We start from the raw sequence: 18,635 nt of genomic DNA on the forward strand, positions 1-18,635 counted from the left end.
TCATCTTCTAAAAGTTTACTTCCTTTCCCTTTTCTAGAAAGTCCTACCTCTCTGGGTTATTTTTCAGTCTTCTTACTAGATTCTTATATTTCTCTACCTACCCTTTATATGATCCTCATTTAAATTTTCCACTTTCAGTTTTCCTGGGGCAATGATGCCCGAGTCTAGCCATTGTCTCTTACCTCCAGATACAAATGACTACCCACCTGGATGTGTTGCAGCCAATGGAAATTCAGCAGGTTTCAAACCAATTTCATCAACCCCCGGATCCCTCTGCAGAACTCCCACTCCCCCGAGGGGTGGGGGTCCTCACTTGTCCTCACTATCTTTATGTAATTAAACCTCAAGGTCTATTGATTCTGTTTACTATCTCTGAAGTCCATTAAGCTCTCTGTACCCCCTACTGCTACATAAGTCAAACTAACAGCATAGTAACTGGTATCCTTTAATCCATTCTAATACATTCTCCACATTACCATGACACATATAGATGTGCAATAAGTATATGATGCACACCGATGCATGAATTTGCAAACATGATTTGTTTAAAGGAGTAAACTTAATTTGACCTTCTCCAGACTTAACCTTTCACTGGCTTACCCCTGCTCTATTCAAAACCCTTAACATCACTTCCAGTCTTGGCTCCACCTTGCACTCAGGCAGCACTCTGTGGCAGTCTTCCCCTCTATCTCGAAGCTGTTTAGGTTCTTCAGTGCAACATGGTTCTTGAATCTGGGCCTTCGACTGGAGAAGTCCTGCTGGGATGCTCTTTCACCGCCAAATTTCTACTCACGCTATGAACTTCACTTTCCCCCCACCACTGCTTTTCAAGAAAGTGGAGGGAGGGGAGGGCGGTGAAACATCAATGTGAGAGAGACACAAGGACTGGTTGCCTCCACACACTCCCCTACCAGGGGTGGGGAGCAAACCCACAACCCAGGTACATGCCCTTGAACAGGAATTGAACCTGAGACCCTTCAGTGCATGGACTGATGCTCTAACCATTGAGAACACTAGCCAGAGCTGAACTTTATTTTTATTTACTTTTTTTGAACTTCACTTTAAAATGACACTTTCTCAGAACTGCCTTCCCTTCCTCTCAATTCTGCTATCTCCTTCAAACGTATCCTGTATTTTCCTCTCTGTAACACTGAGCACAATGAATATGATTATTTTTCCCATTAGATTATAAGGCGAATAAATGCTGAGGCTGTTCTTGGCTTCATCATCGAGGATGATGTTTGGCATATAGAAGGTACCCAAATTTCACCTTTTAAATGAGATGAATGACCCAGTTTCTGATTCATGTTTGACTTTATGCTAACTATCCAAGTCCTTTTTCAGGGTCAAAACAAAAAAACTTAAGGCGTTTTTATCGATATTTATTTACTTACATTTTTTACGCCTATACTTTGATTCCAGATCACAATGTACTAAAACTAGAAGTCACTTAACAATTTTCTAGTTTAAAATTAAGAATTTTTTTTAAGGTTCTTTAAATAAGATCTATGACAGTATACTTCAGAGTTACAAGAAATCTTTGTAACCCACCCTGGGTTATCCTTCCTATGGTTATTGGCTTATTAAAAAATGTTGTGATTATTTTAGAATTCAGATTAATAAAAGTGGCCCAATTTAGAAAAATTTAAGGAAGAAAATGATGTTCACAGGTTAACCAGTCAATGTAAAAATATTAAGTGTAACACAGTTGGGGCAATAAGCCTTCTCTCTAAATCTACTCCAGGTCTGTGATATTAACCATGGTTGCTGCTACCAAACCAAACAGGAGAAGCAGCACCTACTTATTTCCTGTATGCTTAAGTTTTAAAAGCATTACTCTAAATTCACAATGTTCTTTCTTATGACCCCTGAATCAGTATTTGCAGATCTACTAAATCAGAAGCTCTGGAACTGCAGCCCAACAAGGAGTTAACAAGCCCTCCAGGTGATTCCTGATGTACACTGAAGTTTGAGAACTACTGCCATGGAGGTCCAGGCCACGCTCACTTTTTAGCTGAGCCCATGTTTTAACAATTAAGATAATTAAAAGTTATGATAAAATTTTGGATTCTTTTGCTTATAGAACGATAACAAAGGAGTACACTCTACTAGTTTACTTTTTACCAAAAAGATTACCTTTAAATCAATGAGAAAGCCTTCAAATGGTCTATAAGGATTGTGGACAATAAGGTGGAAATTAAGTTGCTGTATAAGAAGCAGTTCATATTCCAAAATCTGTTCAAGTGCCTTCTCCTGTCCAAGAGGGCTCTCCCGCAGATTTCCAACAAATTGTAGACTAGATACATTGAATTCATCCACTTTGCAGGCCAAAAATGCACACGTGAGCCTAGAGGAAAATATAAGGAATATGATGAGGGATCTTAAATTCAGAATAGAATGCAAATCTTAATTACCCTTTACTAGAAAGTAATTTTCTCTCTCACACATATAACCAGGGATATGTATATACTTTGAAAAATATGTAAATATTTTATTCCTAAAACTACATTCTAAAATTGACTAATAGTCACAAGTGACTATAGTAGGCATTACAGGATATATAATATATATGTATATACATACATGTATATATGTACTATATATATATATATATATATATATATATAGAGAGAGAGAGAGAGAGAGAGAGAGAGAGAGAGAGAGAAATAGTTTTGTTCAGTTTTAAATCCATAGACTATGAAATTAGGTTGAACTGTGCAGTACTGCCACAGCATTCAACCATTACTGACATACTGGCAGTTTCATATAGTTCAACCTAAATATCTGGAAGAACAAAGTAATTGAGGAATAGGAGTACTTTGTATCATGAAATACAGATGGAAGAGAAAAATAAACAATAGTACACATATACATATACCATATGAATATGGGATAAAAGATAGGTTAAAGAGCTACCTTTGTAGAAGGCTTATCAGTGGAAGTCTCCAAGGGTATTTAAATAGGGGATTATTAACTTCTGAACAAACCTATGCAACTCTCATAACCAGTAATAAAATCACCACAAAAATCAAGATTGGAAGTAACAAGGGCTTGATCTAGATTGGTAGAAATGGGAAAAAGGAGAAAAAAAACAAACAGGGACAATGCAATTGACAGAAAGCTCTTTGATGAGTCTCATACTATTTTCAATTTTACCTTTAATAATAAGCATAGTGTTCAGCAGAGCTCAGAAACACAAAGACCTTTGTTCAATTTAAATTAATCCTATATGGACCTGTAAGACTTGTAAACTAACTGGATGTAGAAAGACAGGAGTTACCACTAATGATTCTCACTCAGCAACTAGGGGAAGAAAGGTACCACTAACAGAAAGGGGTATTAGGGAAGCTAGCTTGGAAAACACACACAATTTGAATCTGGACAAGTTAAAGTTCAGATGCCATCAGTATTACAGGGAAGTGTTACAGATATATAAGGAGTATGCTTAGGGGATCTTCAGTTCAGAATAGAATGCAAGTCTAAATTACCCTTTACTAGGAAGTAATTTTCACACACACACACACACACACACACACACACACACACACACACTCAAGTGGTATAAAGGTCTTCTTAAATAAAAATCAATAAATTAGACAGACTTATACTCACATTATTATCCGGGGGTGATATTCCATTACTGAGTTATTGAGATAAAAACGCTTGAAATACATACAAGCTGTACCCTAAGGTTAAAAAAATATATATTATCAGAATCTATTCACACATACATTATATGTTAAATTTAGTTAAAAAAATTTATTTGTCGAAAGTTTCTTTGAAAACATTTATTTGCAAAGAACTATGCACCCCTATCTTCATTGCAGCATAGTCATGGTGGCCAAGACATGGAAACAACCAGTGTCTTTCAATAGGATTGGCTAAAGAAGATATAGTACAGATATACGATGAAATACTAGTTAGCCATAAGAAAAGATGAAATACTGTCATTGCAACAACATGGATGGACCTTGAGAATATTATACTAAGTGAAATCAGTCAGAAAAAGCTAAGAACCATGTGATTTCACTCGTATTTGGGATATAAAACTGAAACTCATAGACACAAACAGTAGGGTAGTTACCCGAAGAAAGGGAGGGTCAAATGGTAACAGAAGATGATTTGACTATGGGTGGTAGGCACACAATGCAATATACAGATCACATATCATAGAAATGTATCACTTAAAAACCTACGTGATTTTATTAACCAATGTCACCTCAATAAATTTACGTTAAAATTTTTTTTAAGGTTATTCATACAAAATATCAAACCTTAATTCTTCTTTAATCAAAATAACTGTGATGAAATGTTACAGAAACACCACAGCCAAGACCCTTTGTTGTCCTTTACCACCCACCCTGGGTTATCCTTCCTATGGTTATTGGCTTATTAAAAAATGTTGTGATTATTTTAGAATTCAGATTAATAAAAGTGGCCCAATTTAGAAAAATTTAAGGAAGAAAATGATGTTCACAGGTTAACCAGTCAATGTAAAAATATTAAGTATAACACAGGTGGGGCAATAAGCCTTCTCTCTAAATCTACTCCAGGTCTGTGATATTAACCATGGTTGCTGCTACCAAACCAAACAGGAGAAGCAGCACCTACTGTTTACTGTCTGCAAGCATGTGCCAGGCTCTGTGCCACACACAAAACTACCATCTTGTTTAAGCCGTACAACAGCTGATGAAACATTGCTATCTTCACTCTACGGAGAAGAAAACTGAGAGTATCAATGAATTAACTGACTTGGTCAAGGTCTCACATTTTAATAAGGGACAGGGCTGGATTCAACAAAGACTTGCCAGCACTTTTAACCACTATGTCATATGGCTAGAACCAATGAAATAAACATTTATCTATTTCATGATAGAAAAAAGGAGTATTTCCTTTTATATATCTTATGTGAAACAAAAACAAAATTCTTAGTCAATTATAAATAAGCATCTATATATATAAAAGCCAAGCGACCATCAGACGTGTCACTATGACATGCACTGCAGCTGGCCAACCAGCCCGATTGGGGGCGGCCCCTCCCACCGGCCAGGCCAGATCAGGGGCGGGGCCAGCTGGCCAACTGCCCACGGCCGGCCCTGTCCCCAACCAGCCCTCATCAGGGCGGGCCAGCCGGACCCCACCCATGCACGAATTTGTGCACCAGGCCTCTAGTGTTGTATAAAGACAAGTTCCACAAAGTTGTTCATTCAAGGACTCAGTTTCTTCAGCTGAAAAGATCACTTAAACCTACTACTTCATGCTATAATTCTCTTATCAGAAAAGAACTAAATCTAGAGATAGAAGCTAATCAAGTATATCTAAAATTCTTCCTGAATCTTTGATCTTTCCGGTGAAGGTCTAGTAAACTAAGAAGACACTACGAATACTTTTAGACTTAATATGTTCAATAAAGTTCAATTTTTTCAACTATAAAAATGGAGATTATTTCCTAGGGGGTTAATCCATACTGTGTACTAAGATATTCATTATGTATGACTTCAAAACTTAAGACTTATAATTAAGAGACTTTCATATTTGATCTTCATGACAAATCTGTGAAATATGGAAAAAATATTTTATACTCCTCCCTCTTTTTTCTGTATCTTTCAGCTTTTTAATCTCAGCTTATCTTCTATAAAAAAATAATACACAAAATAGGAACAATTACAGGGACAGTGTATTTAATCCATATAGCCAAAAAATTCTAACTACCTGTTTCTCCTCACCACTGCCCCATCACAGTAAGCACACACCTACACACAAATGGGGTCCTCAGAATCATATATCTGAAACATCATAAGACAATTTTTCACCCAAAGAAAATCTCCAGCTTCTATAAATCAGGTTTAAACATTCCTTATGGCATGAGCTTCAGCTAGGGATCTTTTGATTAAAAATATGAATAACTGCATTATTTCAAACATATTTCTGAGTGTGATACAGATGAAGAAGCACTAATTTATGTTCTGGTCCTACTTCTACTGAGGACCTGGAGGGAAAATAATTTAATTTTTTCTTTCTTTATAAAGTGAGGATGTCACGGCTTATCATACGTCTAGAAGACCTCAGAATTCTTCTATGAAATTAGACTTGAAACATAAGATATAATATAGGAATTCATAATTTAAGGCAGTTATTAAAAAATATATAATGTGACAAAAACTTAAATACATAAATTATATATTTATATAACTAAGCTGCATTCCTGAATGAAGTAGATACAGGATTGAGCTATAAATTTAGAAGAGTTCATATTTCAGAAGTCAGCCAAAGGACATACTTCATCGCTAACATAACTTACCACCACAGACCTCGGCATTGCTGGCTTAAACACTGAACAAAATTCCAATAATCTTTTCTCATAGTATTTGCAGAGTGTCATTTCTTCATGAGGCTCAAGAAAGACTGGATCATTAGGAAGAACCTTTAGATCAAAAGTTACAACAAAAGTTCAGTAAATTAAATGATCTTAAAATATTTTTCCCTGTCCAGATTAGTTTATATCTCCAGCCAAAGGGAAATACACTACATCTCATTTTCTCTTTATAGAATTGTTAAATATTACATAAAATAGCATTAGGAAAATATTTAATTAACTAAAACTATACCATCATTTCACAATTTCTCAGAGAGTCAGCTGGACATTGCTTCATTAAGGTATAACCAATCCTGATGGTATGTGTGCATATGCTCACAGGTAAGTGAAATAAAAAAGAAGATATAGCCATAACCGGTTTGGCTCAGTGGATAGAGCGTCGGCCTGAGAACTGAAAGGTCCCAGGTTCGATTCCGGTCAAGGATATGTACCTTGGTTGTGGGCACATCACCAGTAGGAGGTGTGCAGAAGGCAGCTGATCAATGTTTCTCTCTCATTGATGTTTCTAACTCTCTATCTCTCTCCCTTCCTCTCTGTAAAAAATCAATAAAATATTTTTAAAAAAGAAGATATACACTGCTAATAATTGGAAAGTTTTCAAGACCCCTTTCTCAGTCACACAGGTTGAGATAAAAATCAACAAGTATCTCAAGGATAATTCTGACTCTGAAAACATTACCTCTCATCCATCTTTGTAAACTCTCTACAGGATACACTTGATGGTTAGCAAATACAACTTTACAACAAATATCCATTAGTTGCTGTTACTGCTTTAATTACAACTACCAAAATAAAAGATATATTGAAGTCCTAACCTCCCAGTGTTGTGCCCAGATTTCAAGGTTCCCAAGACCCCCAGGGAGCCAGTCAGTCCGATGCAAAAGCAAAGAGTCCTTTATTATGCAAGCCGGCTTGCGCTCCCCGTTCACCAGACCCACCGACACAGCGGAAAGTCCAGTGGCCGAGAGAGAGAGGCCTGATGGGACAGGGGGTTTTAAAGGGGGGTGGAGTGAGGGCAGGAGAGGGGACTGTGTGCCCCGCCGATTGGCCAGGCGCGAGTCGGTACAGGATGTGGTCATAGTGATGGCGTGCACTTCCCTTGATTATTATTGGTTAGTCCAGAGAAATCCTGGGTGTGGCTAGCAGCGGCTTCCCCCGGTGAAGAAGCACATGGCTCTGTCCCAAAATGGAGGACCCAAGGCAAGATGGAGGGCGCAGTCCTCGCCCGGCTCCCGCTGCTGCCGCTCAAACACGCCGCAAGGCAGGATGGCCCTCCCGCACAGCACCTGCAGCCGGCCTGCGGGCGGACCGAGACTCCCGCAGCGGCGCGTCTGGGCGGCACAGGCCCAGCACACGGGGTACGGCCGGCAGAGCAGCCCAGCTCTGGAAGAGCAGCATCCGCTCGGAGCAGGCCCGGCCCACGAGGCCGGTGCACCGCAGCACGGCGGCCTCCCCAGGCTAGGGCACGCGCCCCACTCCGCTGCCGCCGCTGCTGCACCGGGGCCGGGGATCCATGCGGCCCCCACGGACGCCCGGTCCGGGGGGCAGCGGGCGGGTGGCAGCCTGCGCTGGGCTCCCGCTGTGGGCCGGGGAGCCGATGCCCCATGGGGCTCGGCGGCCGGCCCACGCAGGCCCCCCTGACCGGGCCCCGAGGGCCGCATGGACCCCCGGCCCCAGCGCGGGCAAGCGGGGAGCCGACCACGGGGGAAGGGAGGAAAGAGCCAGGCGGTGAGGCCTTCTGCTCCCACGACCTCCCCCGTGGTCGGTCGCCGCCCGGCCCCACCCCTCGGCCTGCCGCCAGCCGCACAGCCGGTCCAGACACTCGGACCCGCTCCGGGGAGGCCAGGCCCTACGGCGGGCACGGAGGGATTTCAGAGCCCAGCGGCCAGACTCCTCCTCCCCCCGCACCGCCCGGAGAGGCGGGCGGCACGCCTTTCACCAGTACAGGCATACCTCGGAGATATTGTGGGTTCCGTTCCAGACCACCGCAATAAAGCAAACAGTAATCTTTTTACAGGTGGAGGGTCTTGCCTTCAGTTTGTAAAAAAACAAAACATCTGTGAAGCACAATAAGTGACACTCAATAAACTGAGGTATGCCTGTACCTCAGAACGTAACCTTATTTAGAAACTAGAGGCCCGGCGCACCGTGCGCGGGAACGGGTCCCTAGGCTTGGCCTGCGATCAGGGCCATCTTCCCCGCAGCCAGCCCGACCCCTGCCGCCACCCACCCCTGGTTCCCCATTTGCCATCCGGTGATCAGTGCTTGACGGCTGGGGGAAGGGACCGAGAGGTTGGCTGTTCCTGCCCGCTCGCCGGCCCCAGGGGGTGGCCATCAGGCGATCAGAGCCTGCCGGCCGGGGAAAGAAACCAAGAGGTGGCCAGTGTGCCTCATAGTGACTGGTCGAGCGGTCATTCTGCTGTTAGGGTCAATTTGCATATTACCCTTTATTATATAGGAAAGTCTCTTCAGGTGTAATTAGTTAAGGGAAGATCATACTGAAGTAGGATGGCTCCTAATTCAATATGACTGTTACCCTTGACATGTGTAGACAGGCACAGAGAGAACACGATGCCAAGATGAAGGTGGAGGTTGGTGTTAGGCTTCCACAAGCAAAAGGACACCTGAGGCTACCAGAAGCTGGAAGAGGAAAAGAAGAATCTTCTCCTAGAAGCTGCAGAGAACACGGATGGACCAACCCCTTGATCTCAGACTTCTAGCCTCCAGACTATGAAACGATACATTTCTCTTGTTTTAAGGCACCCGGTTTGTGGTTTAAAAAAAAAAAAAAAAAAAAAAATTCTTTAATGGCAGCCCTAGGAAACTAACACAGGCCCTAATTTTATAGACAGCATGTAATTGTGGTTTAGGGCAGGAATGCCGGGACTAAATTCTTTGGGTTCCAACCCTGGCTCTGCCACTTACTCGCAACACAGCCTAGAGAAGCTATTCAACCTCCTTGTCCCGTTTCCTCGGCTGTAAGGGCAGGGAAATAACAGCACCTACCTCAGGGGATTGAAAGGGCTCATATGTGCCAAATACTCAGAACAGCGCCTAGCAAACAGCATGATGCATACATACTAAGGACGGCTTTGAGCAGCACAAGCTTAAAGCGGTAAGAAATACGTGACCGAGGTAAAGAAGCACAGTATCTCAGTTCCACGCCTGAGACGTCGAACACTTGCTGGAGGGAGGCTTTGTGCTCGCGAGGGAAGATGGCACACTAGAGTGACGGGGAGCTAATACCAGGAAGGAGGTGGCTGCAGGCCACCATCCTCCTCCAATCGGTCTGTGCTGACGGCCTCCTGTCTCCCGGCCTCCACCCTGCCCCAGCCAATCCATTCACCACCGGGACGCTAGAGGGCTTTTTCTAGGACAGAACTTGATCAAGTTCATTTGCCATTGAAAACCTTTCACAAGTTCTCAATCCCTTCACTGTCAGGTTCAAACTCCTTATTTCCGCTTACGAATCGCCCACCGTCCCCAGCCTTTCCTGCACAAACGCTTAGCTTCCGCCGCACACGACCTTCTTGGAGCGTTTCAGGCGCCCGCCCGCCCGCCCGGCGTCTCCCGGCTTCCCACTTTTCACCTGGGGCTCTGGCCGCCTGGGATGGCCTGGCCCCGTCTCCCTGCATCCGTTACTGGGGAAAGCCTTCCTCGGCACCCCGGCGTGGCCAGGAAACGGCCCTGGTCCCGCACTACGCTGACGTGCCGCACCGTCTCCTCTTCGCCATGCTACCGGTTACTCGTCTGCCGCTCCCCCACGGGAACGGCGCTGTCCGTCGCGGTACCCACAGCGCCTGCCAAGGTGCTCGCCTGTTTACTCAAAGATAACCGCGCGCCGCGCAGTCAGCAGAAGGGAGGTGTGCAGCGAGCCCCCGGGGAGGAGAGGCGCGGGCCCCGCAGCGGTTCAGGAGTTTAGAGGCCAGGAGAGCAGCCGGCGGCCGTCCGAGTCCTCACCTTCCCGTTCGCCACCGCCTTGCATTTGAACTTGCGGTTGGCGTCGGCCCGCAGTCGCGCCAGCTGCTCCTCGCTGGCGAAAGTCCAGTGCCGCTTCTGGCTACTGTTGTGGTACATTCTCAGCTGTCAGGGCAGGAAAACAACTTCACTTTTCCAGGCCCAGGAAGTCTGGAGGAAAGGACCCCAAAAGCCACGACGACGCGGTGGAAAGCACCTAACCCGGGACAGCTGAAGGCATCTGGCTGGCCGGCGCGGGGGCACTGACGTCGCGATCACGTGATCACTCCGTCCGCACTCGCGCTTCCGGTGCGGAGTAGAACGTCTCTTGCGTGGTCTGGCCACCGCCTGCTACGTAAGTGGGCGGAGCCTACGGATGTGTCCCCTCCTTTCGGTGAGCCCCGGCACTGGCTCCGCCCCTCTCCTGCAAAACTTAAAGGAGAAGCGACAGGCGGGGTGTCCGGAGGAATACAAATTGAGCATATGGAGAGGCTAACATAAATAATTCACAGAGGGTAACCAGAAGCAAATTTACTGTTATATATTCCGTGTCAATTTTTTAAATTTTGTTTTTCTGAAAGGCATTTGACAACTCCTTTAGTTTTATGTAAAGAGAAATAAAAATGGCATTTGGGACAGATGGCAGAATTTGATTTTCACAGGGATATGAGTAAAATTGCTGAATGTCATAGTTCATTTTGGAAGACAAATATGAAAAATCTGGTGTAACTATTTTTTAAAATCTTTAATAAATCTTAGTCTATTAGGTTAACAGCATACTTTTGGGATATAGAAGAAATTGTACCTAACTTAACCAACTACAGAATAAAGTTGTTGCTGATGCCCTAACATTAATACTCATGTATGATTTCTCTTATTAAGGTGAGCGAGGCTAGCCAATCTGCCTGAGTGATATTTCCCTTTCAACCTGTAGAGCACAAACATTGCTTGTGCTACCACTACAGTAGAAGGCAGACTGTGGTCTTATAACTTGGCGCCTTCACCCACTTTCATTTCTAGTTTCAAGTAGCAAGTGTTTCTCTCCACTTGTATGTTTTATTTATAGAAAAGTTAAAACACTAAGAATAGAGAGAAATGTATTTTTTATTTTAAAAATTATTTCATATTTTGCTGTTCTCCATCCAGACAAGTTTTCTTTAGTTTGTTAATTCCTGTAATTATAAAAGGAACATCAGCCAAAGCCGGTTTGGCTCAGTGGATAGAGCGTTGGCCTGCGGACTGAAAGGTCCCAGGTTCGATTCCGGTCAAGGGCATGTACCTGGGTTGCGGGCACATCCCCAGTAGGAGATGTGCAGGAGGCAGCTGGTCGATGTTTCTAACTCTCTATCTCTCTTCCTTCCTCTCTGTAAAAAAATCAATAAAAAAAAATAAATAAAATAAATAAAATAAAAGGAACATCAGATCATTGTTACCAGGCACACAGTATGTGGTAAGCAGAATAAAAGTGAATGCTTGCCCCTCAGCCCCTGGAATTCCATTCTTGAATGTCACTCTCAGTGCTAATGTGGATGCATATGCAGGTATCTTGCTTACTTTTAAAACAGGAGTATTTTAATGTCACATGTGTACATGCAACTCATTCTTTTCAATAGCTGCATAATATTCCAGAACATACTTTTATCATCATTAATTATATTAAACAATGGCCCTATCTGTGGAAATTCCTGTCATTTCCAGACAATTTATTTTGTGTTGTCTGCTGTTTCCATGACGCCTATCTCAGGCGCAGACACCCCTGTTTGTGAATATCTCTATGCTGACATGTCCCAGCTAAGACTAAGTTCCCAATGGACATGAAGAATCACAGGATATTTGCAATTCAAATTTAAAAGATGGAAACAAAAAGGCTAGTAGAAAAATGGACAACTAATGTAAATGGAGAATCCCTAGATCTGGGAAGAGAGAAATATATTAAAATAATTATCAATGCATGGCCAATTTCCTTCTACTCCTTGCCCCACCCCATTACTTTAAAATAACAATTTCTCTGCCACTTGTTGGAGATGTTTCAAACAAACAACAAACACAAAACAAACAATTAATTTATACTTCCCAGAGGGTAATAGAAAAACTCAAAACTTGGAACCAAAGATATTACTGCCAGCTTGTGTGGCTCAGTGGTTGAGCATCAACTTGTGAACCAGGAGGTCAAGGTTGGATTCTGGGTTTGCAGGCTCAGTCCCCAGTGGAGGGCGTGCAGGAGGCAGCCAATTAATGATTCTCTCTCATCACTGATGTTTCTATCTCTCTCTCTCCTCCTTTTCTCTCTGAAATTGAAAGGAGTTTTAGGGATAAAATAGGCAGGTTTAGGGAGTTTTAGGAATAAAGAGGATTCGTGGGGGAGGAATGCATAGGTGAGGGCTTGAAGCAACCAGAAGGCATACATTCACAGAGAATAAAAAAAGACACCACATGCCCCAGCCGGTTTGGCTCAGGGAATAGAGCGTCGGCCTGCTGACTGAAGAGTCCCAGGTTCAATTCCCATCAAGGGCACATGCCTGAGTTGTGGCCTAAATCCCCTGAAGGGGGAATGCAGGAGGCAGCCAATCAACAATTCTATTTCATCACTGATGTTTCTCTCTCTCTCTTCCTTTTCCCATCCTCTCTGAAATCAATAAAAGTATTTTTTTTTTTAAAAAAAGGTGCCACAGGATAAGGGGAGAGGAAGACATCCATTCATAGTAGGTAAGGAAAAGCCACAGAGTATGGGGGAAAAGGAAACAAACTTTCACAGAGGATAGATAAATGCCGACAAATGGCAAAAAGAGGAAAACAGATTTTTTCACGGGAGATAGAGAAATTGCCGGGAGCCGGTCCATGCTTGCTGTTTCAAGGGACCTGGCATATATAGCATACTGTTCTTAATATATTTGCTCACCTTCTTGGCACTATGTGTTTTAACCAAGGTCTCTGAGAAAGGTTGTTTCCCCAGGTAGGGATTTTCCCCTGAAGTTAGGGAGGGAATAAAACCTCTTAACTAAGTGCCAGGCGGGTAATTAATCACTTTAACTACGAACAATCATGCTTAAGCTACATAATCTTTACTCCCTGGAATGGAGATAAGAAATGCCCTAACCTTTGAAATAGAGATTGATAGGATTGGAATCAACTGGTATAAATACAGATGTAAGAAGACAGAACCAACACAGACAGAAGAACTTCGCTGGAGAGAACATGGCAAAAGATCCTGGACTGAACCTGACTACAGAAATTGGCAAGAGAACCTGACTAGAACCTGGTGACTGAACCTGGCTGGAGAACCTGAACAGAACCTGGCTGAAGAACCTAGCAAGGGAACATGGATACAGAACCTGGCTGGAGAACCTGGAGAACCTAGCAAGAGAACATGGACACAGAACCTAGCTGGAGATCCTATGCAGAACCTCTCTGGAGATCCAAACCAGAACCTCTCTGGAGATCCAGACCAGAACTTGGCTGGAGATCCTGGCTAGGCTGCTGATCAACTGAACGCTGCCTCCATGTCATTCCTTCTTCGCCGACTCCGTCCACACCTTTGGGGACCCCTGGACCCGCTGGGGCTGGACCCCAGCAAGAAATGTTACAAGATAAGGGGGAGCGAGGGAGGGGCCCCACATGGGGTTTATGCTTTGAAGCTGATATTCTGCAGAAAGAGTGACCAGTTAGAAGAGCATAGGGTCATAAAGTGGGGAAGGGTCCAATTAGAAGGGAGCATAAAGAAACCAAGAACTACAGCCTTTATAAACCCTAGAAACGGGGGCCTTGTGGCTTACCCCCGTGGAGCCCCCTCCCTGCGTGAGAGTTTGTATTTGCACCCTTTTCATCTACCACCTTTTGTCTGTGGCTTCATTCTTCGAATCCATCTGGACAAGAACCCAGGACAGAAATCACCCTTGCATCCTGCTCAAGAAAACAACCTGAATCAAAATCAATAAAAATATATTTTAAAAAAGTTATTGCTAATTCATTAGGCACTATCCAGAAGTGAATGTTAACAGGGAAGGTCACAGTGACTTACTTAAGTAAACACAATCTCATTTATTGTGCCACCTTTGTTAAACTGTGTTTAGTAGGTACTTTTAGATAAACTAAGTATTTTGCCTGCAGGCATTGCCTCAAGGCCAGGGGTTGCCAGTCAGAGCTCAAGTGATGTAGAGAAGTTTTCACCTGTTGGTCACCCACTGCAGAAAGGCTCTAGAGACTTACCCATGTGCTATGCCAAAGTTTCCCCTCTCTCTTGCTTTAGGATAACCTTCCCTCTTCAGGCTCTGCCCTAGTATCTTAATATTTTAGGGTAATAAAGATCAGAGGGCTTGATTTTAGGATTAAAGTAAGAAAAGGGAATAAGAAGGCTGACAGAGGGAATCAATAAATATGTGTGCAATTGGAATAATTTTGCAGTCTAATAAGTGGTCTGATTTATAGTCCTTATTTCCCAAACACATTAGTATATTCATAGTTTCTGATTTTAGTGCCACAAGAGGAAAAAAGGTGGTGGTGGTGGGCAGAATAAAACCATATCTATGCTCACAAAACACACAATGTCTCTCTTGCTTTAAAATCTGACACTAAACTGTACCCCTTCAGCTTCTTTTCTTTTCTTTTTTTTAAAATTTCTTTATTGATTAAGTTATTACATATGTGTCCTTATCCCCACATTACCCCCCCCCACACACATGCCTTCACCCCCCTGTTGTCTGTGTCCATTGGTTAGGCCTAATGCTTGCATATAAGTCCTTTGGTTGATCTCTCCCCCTTACTCCCACCCTCCCCTACCTTCCCAGCTTCTGACATGGGTATCTGACATTCTAAATATACACTGAGTGGCCAGATTATTATGACCACCCCATCACTACTTCGTTGGGCCACCTTTTGCCTTCAATACTGCAGCGATTCTTCTTGGCATTGACTCTACCAGATGTTAAAAGTTGATGCGAGGAATCTGACACCATGCCTGATGAATAGCACTGTCCATTTCTGTGAGATTTGATGGTTGTGGAACCAGCTGCCTGATGGCTCTTTTAACTTCGTCCCACAAATGCTCAATTGGATTGAGATCTGGTGATTGTGGGGGCCACCTAAGCAAGGTAAAGTCTCCCTCATGTTCTTGAAACCACTCCTGCACAATACGAGCACCGTGGCATGGCGCATTGTCTTGTTGGAAGAAGCCATCTCCATTGGGATACGCCATCAACATGATAGGATGAACTTGATCAGCAATGATACTTAGGTATGTTGTGCTATTCAGACGTTGTTCCACACGAATTAAAGGGCCCAAATCATGCCAGGAAAACATGCCTCAAACCATAACACTGCCCCCACCAGCTTGAAGGGTTGTACTCATGCATGTGGGGTGCATGCTTTCATGCTATTTCCGCCAAATTCTCACTCTGCATGATGCAACTGGAAATGTGATTCATTGGACCACATGACTTTTTTTCCAATGCTCGACTGTCCAATCCTTGTGTTGCTGTGCGAATTGGAGACGTTTTATCTTGGTAACTGCAGACAGCAAAGGTGTTTGAACAGGCCTTCAGCTGTTTTGCTGATACTGGCTCCATGGCTCTGAGCACCAACAATCATCCCACGTTCAAAGGCTGTTAAATCGCATTGTTTACCCATATCTTCAGAAAAAAAAAATCACTTCTACTATCGTGGTAAACAACCTGCTTCCTATTTATAATGGTCTGGCCCTCTAGCAACTTCAGCACGAAATTATAGCTAATTTGCCTACAAACGTCAGGTGGTCATAATAATCTGGCCACTCAGTGTAGCTTTACAATGATGTTCAAAAACAATTAAGCCATTGGCAATTCTAGTTGATATATATAATTAGCATTGGCTCTAAAATTCTTGTCTAGTTTTTATTTTCCAATTATCAAGTTGGACTAAGAGAAGAAGAGGAACTGCCTATGGCAAATACCTAGTTAGATTATCCAAAACAAAGTGCTTCTAAAAGAATAGAAAAGAAATAAACACAACAAACAGCATTTAAAAATACCCTTGATCTAAATGTAACCTCCCTAAATTGAAACACTTTTTCTTTTGTTTTAGGACTACCTAAAATTAAGATGTAAAGAGGCTTGACAATATATTGAGGAGAGAATTCTCTAAATTCATGTCCATTTCTGCATACCTTACTAAATCACTGCTATACTTAAGTCCTGATACTAATTGTTAGGTGGCGGTGATGATGGTAATAGTGACATAAAAATGGCTCTTTTACAGTTCCTACTTCAGGGTCCTTAAAGTGTAATGGAACAATTATGCACAAACACAGCCCTCTGTCAATGACAGCAACCTTGGATAGGGTCCTATAGGGAGCAAGCTAATAAGTTTTCTTATCCCTGAATGCCAGTATCTGATACTAATGTAGATAAAACACCTATGTGGTTTGAATCCAATGGAAGACACAGAGCCTAGTTCCTTCATCCCCAACCAGTCACAGTTCAGTTAAAATGTTAGTGTCTCTTTCTGCTAGCCAGGGTTAGGTGGTCCACTTGAAGGTCATGCCATGCATTTTTAAAAAAATCACTGTTAATAACAATCCTATATAATAAAAAGCTAATATGCAAATCGACCAAACGGCAGAATGACCAGTCACTATGACGTGCACTGGCCACCAGGGGGCAGACGCTCAATGCAGGAGCTGCCCCCTGGTGGTCAGTGTGCTCCCACTGGGGGAGCGCTGCTCAGCGCAGAAGCCAGGCTCAGCGCAGCAGCAGTGGCAGGAGCTTCTCCTGCCTCTGTTGCAGACAGGAGGTAAGAAGCGATGGGTCCCATACTGTGAGAGCCCCAGACTTTGAGGCGGATGTCTGACTGCTGGCTTAGGCCCCAAGGGATCCTGGACTGCAAGAAGGCGCAGGCCAGGCTGAGGAACCCCCTGCTCCCCCAATGCATGAATCTCGTGCACCAACCTCTAGTAATAATAATAAAAAAAAACACCAAAGTTGTCCTTAGCGTTAGTTCTATTACAATCATGATTGGGAGTGCTGTTACCACCTTTTCCTTTATATTTCTTTTTAAATACCAATTAATCAAAAGTGAGTCATTTCCAACACAGTTCTGTAACAATTAACAGGGTGGAAATATTTTATTTTTTACTCAGTAGATCTCATGTTTCAGAGCTCAGGATCTAAAATCAGAATCCCACCTTGACTACTTGCTACTGAGTATTCTTGGGCAAGCCACTTCAATCTATTTCATCCCCAGTTTTATCCTTTGAACAGTGAAGAACATAGTTATAGCTATCTCATAAAGTGGTTGTGAGGATTAAATTAGTCATTGCATGTGAAGATATAGCAGAGTGAATGGCTTCTACAAATTGTTCAATAAATACCAGTTATTACTTAATGGAAATATATAGAATAGGCTAATTGAGGATATAATATTTATGTCAGTGGTTCTCAACCTTCCTAATGCCGCAACCCTTTAATACAGTTCCTCATGTTGTGGTGACCCCCAACCATAAAATTATTTTCGTTGCTACTTCATAACTGTAATTTTGCTACTGTTATGAATCTTAATGTAAATATCTAATATGCAGGATGTATTTTCATTGTTACAAATTGAACATAAAGCATAGTGATTAATCACAAAAACAATATGTAATTATATATGTGTTTTCCGATGGTCTTAGGTGACTCCTGTGAAAGGGTTGTTCGACCCCCTAAGGCAGGGGTCCTCAAACTACGGCCCACAGGCCACATGCAAATACAAATACTGTATTTGTTCCCATTTTTTTTGTTTGTTTGTTTTTTTTTAAATATATTTTATTGATTTTTTTACAGAGCGGGAGAGGGATAGAGAGTTAGAAACATCGCTGAGAGAGAAACATCTATCAGCTGCCTCCTGCACACTCCCTACTGGGAATGTGCCCGCAACCAAGGTACATGCCCTTGACTGGAATCGAACCTGGGACCCTTCAGTCCGCAGGCCGACGCTCTATCCATTGAGCCAAACAGGTTAGGGCGCGTTTTGTTTTTTTACTTCAAAATAAGATATGTGCAGTGTGCATGGGAATTTGTTCATAGTTTTTTTTTTTAAACTATAGTCCGGCCCTCCAATGGTCTGAGGGACAGTGAACTGTCCCCCTGTTTAAAAAGTTTGAGGACCCCTGCCCTAAGGGGTCGCGACCCACAGGTTGAGAACCACTGATTTATGTGAATTTGAATAGTTATTGATATTGAGGGAAGGAGCACTTTAGGTGGATGGGATATGCTTGGGCAAAGTAAATGGGCACAAAATACAAGGTGCAAATCTAGAGGCCAGGAAAGAGCATAGCTTGGTTGGTTGGAGGACA

The 18,635-nt window shown here is 42.9% G+C and overlaps 1 protein-coding gene and 1 long non-coding RNA gene across 18 annotated transcripts in view; one reads left to right on the plus strand and one right to left on the minus strand.

Annotated features, from left to right (window-relative positions):
• The window catches only part of CCNH (cyclin H), a 51,100-nt gene extending 40,485 nt beyond the window's left edge, over nt 1–10,615 (minus strand). For 11 of the 17 annotated variants that reach the window (XR_004967374.1, XR_004967376.1, XR_004967372.1 and 8 more), the window contains exons 1-4: nt 8,330–8,433; nt 6,302–6,424; nt 3,613–3,686; nt 2,137–2,347 (exon numbers count right to left, since the gene is read on the minus strand). Coding sequence is in view for 10 of the 17 variants with exons in the window: in XM_036307981.1 (XP_036163874.1) it covers nt 2,137–2,347; nt 3,613–3,686; nt 6,302–6,382 (366 nt within the window). In the remaining 7 variants the exon portion in view is untranslated. Of the gene's footprint in view, nt 1–2,136; nt 2,348–3,612; nt 3,687–6,301; nt 6,425–8,329; nt 8,434–9,965 lie in introns of those variants that run through there. The other 6 variants (XM_036307980.1, XM_036307986.1, XM_036307984.1 and 3 more) reach the window with 6 other exon arrangements.
• Nucleotides 927–2,061, plus strand: LOC118655742. Its single transcript, XR_004967379.1, has 2 exons — nt 927–1,255; nt 1,878–2,061. It is a non-coding gene; the product is annotated as an uncharacterized LOC118655742 (long non-coding RNA).
• Nucleotides 10,616–18,635: the final 8,020 nt, after the last annotated feature.

This window comes from Myotis myotis, unplaced genomic scaffold, assembly GCF_014108235.1.
Source record: "Myotis myotis isolate mMyoMyo1 unplaced genomic scaffold, mMyoMyo1.p scaffold_m19_p_5, whole genome shotgun sequence".
NCBI lineage: Eukaryota > Metazoa > Chordata > Mammalia > Chiroptera > Vespertilionidae > Myotis > Myotis myotis.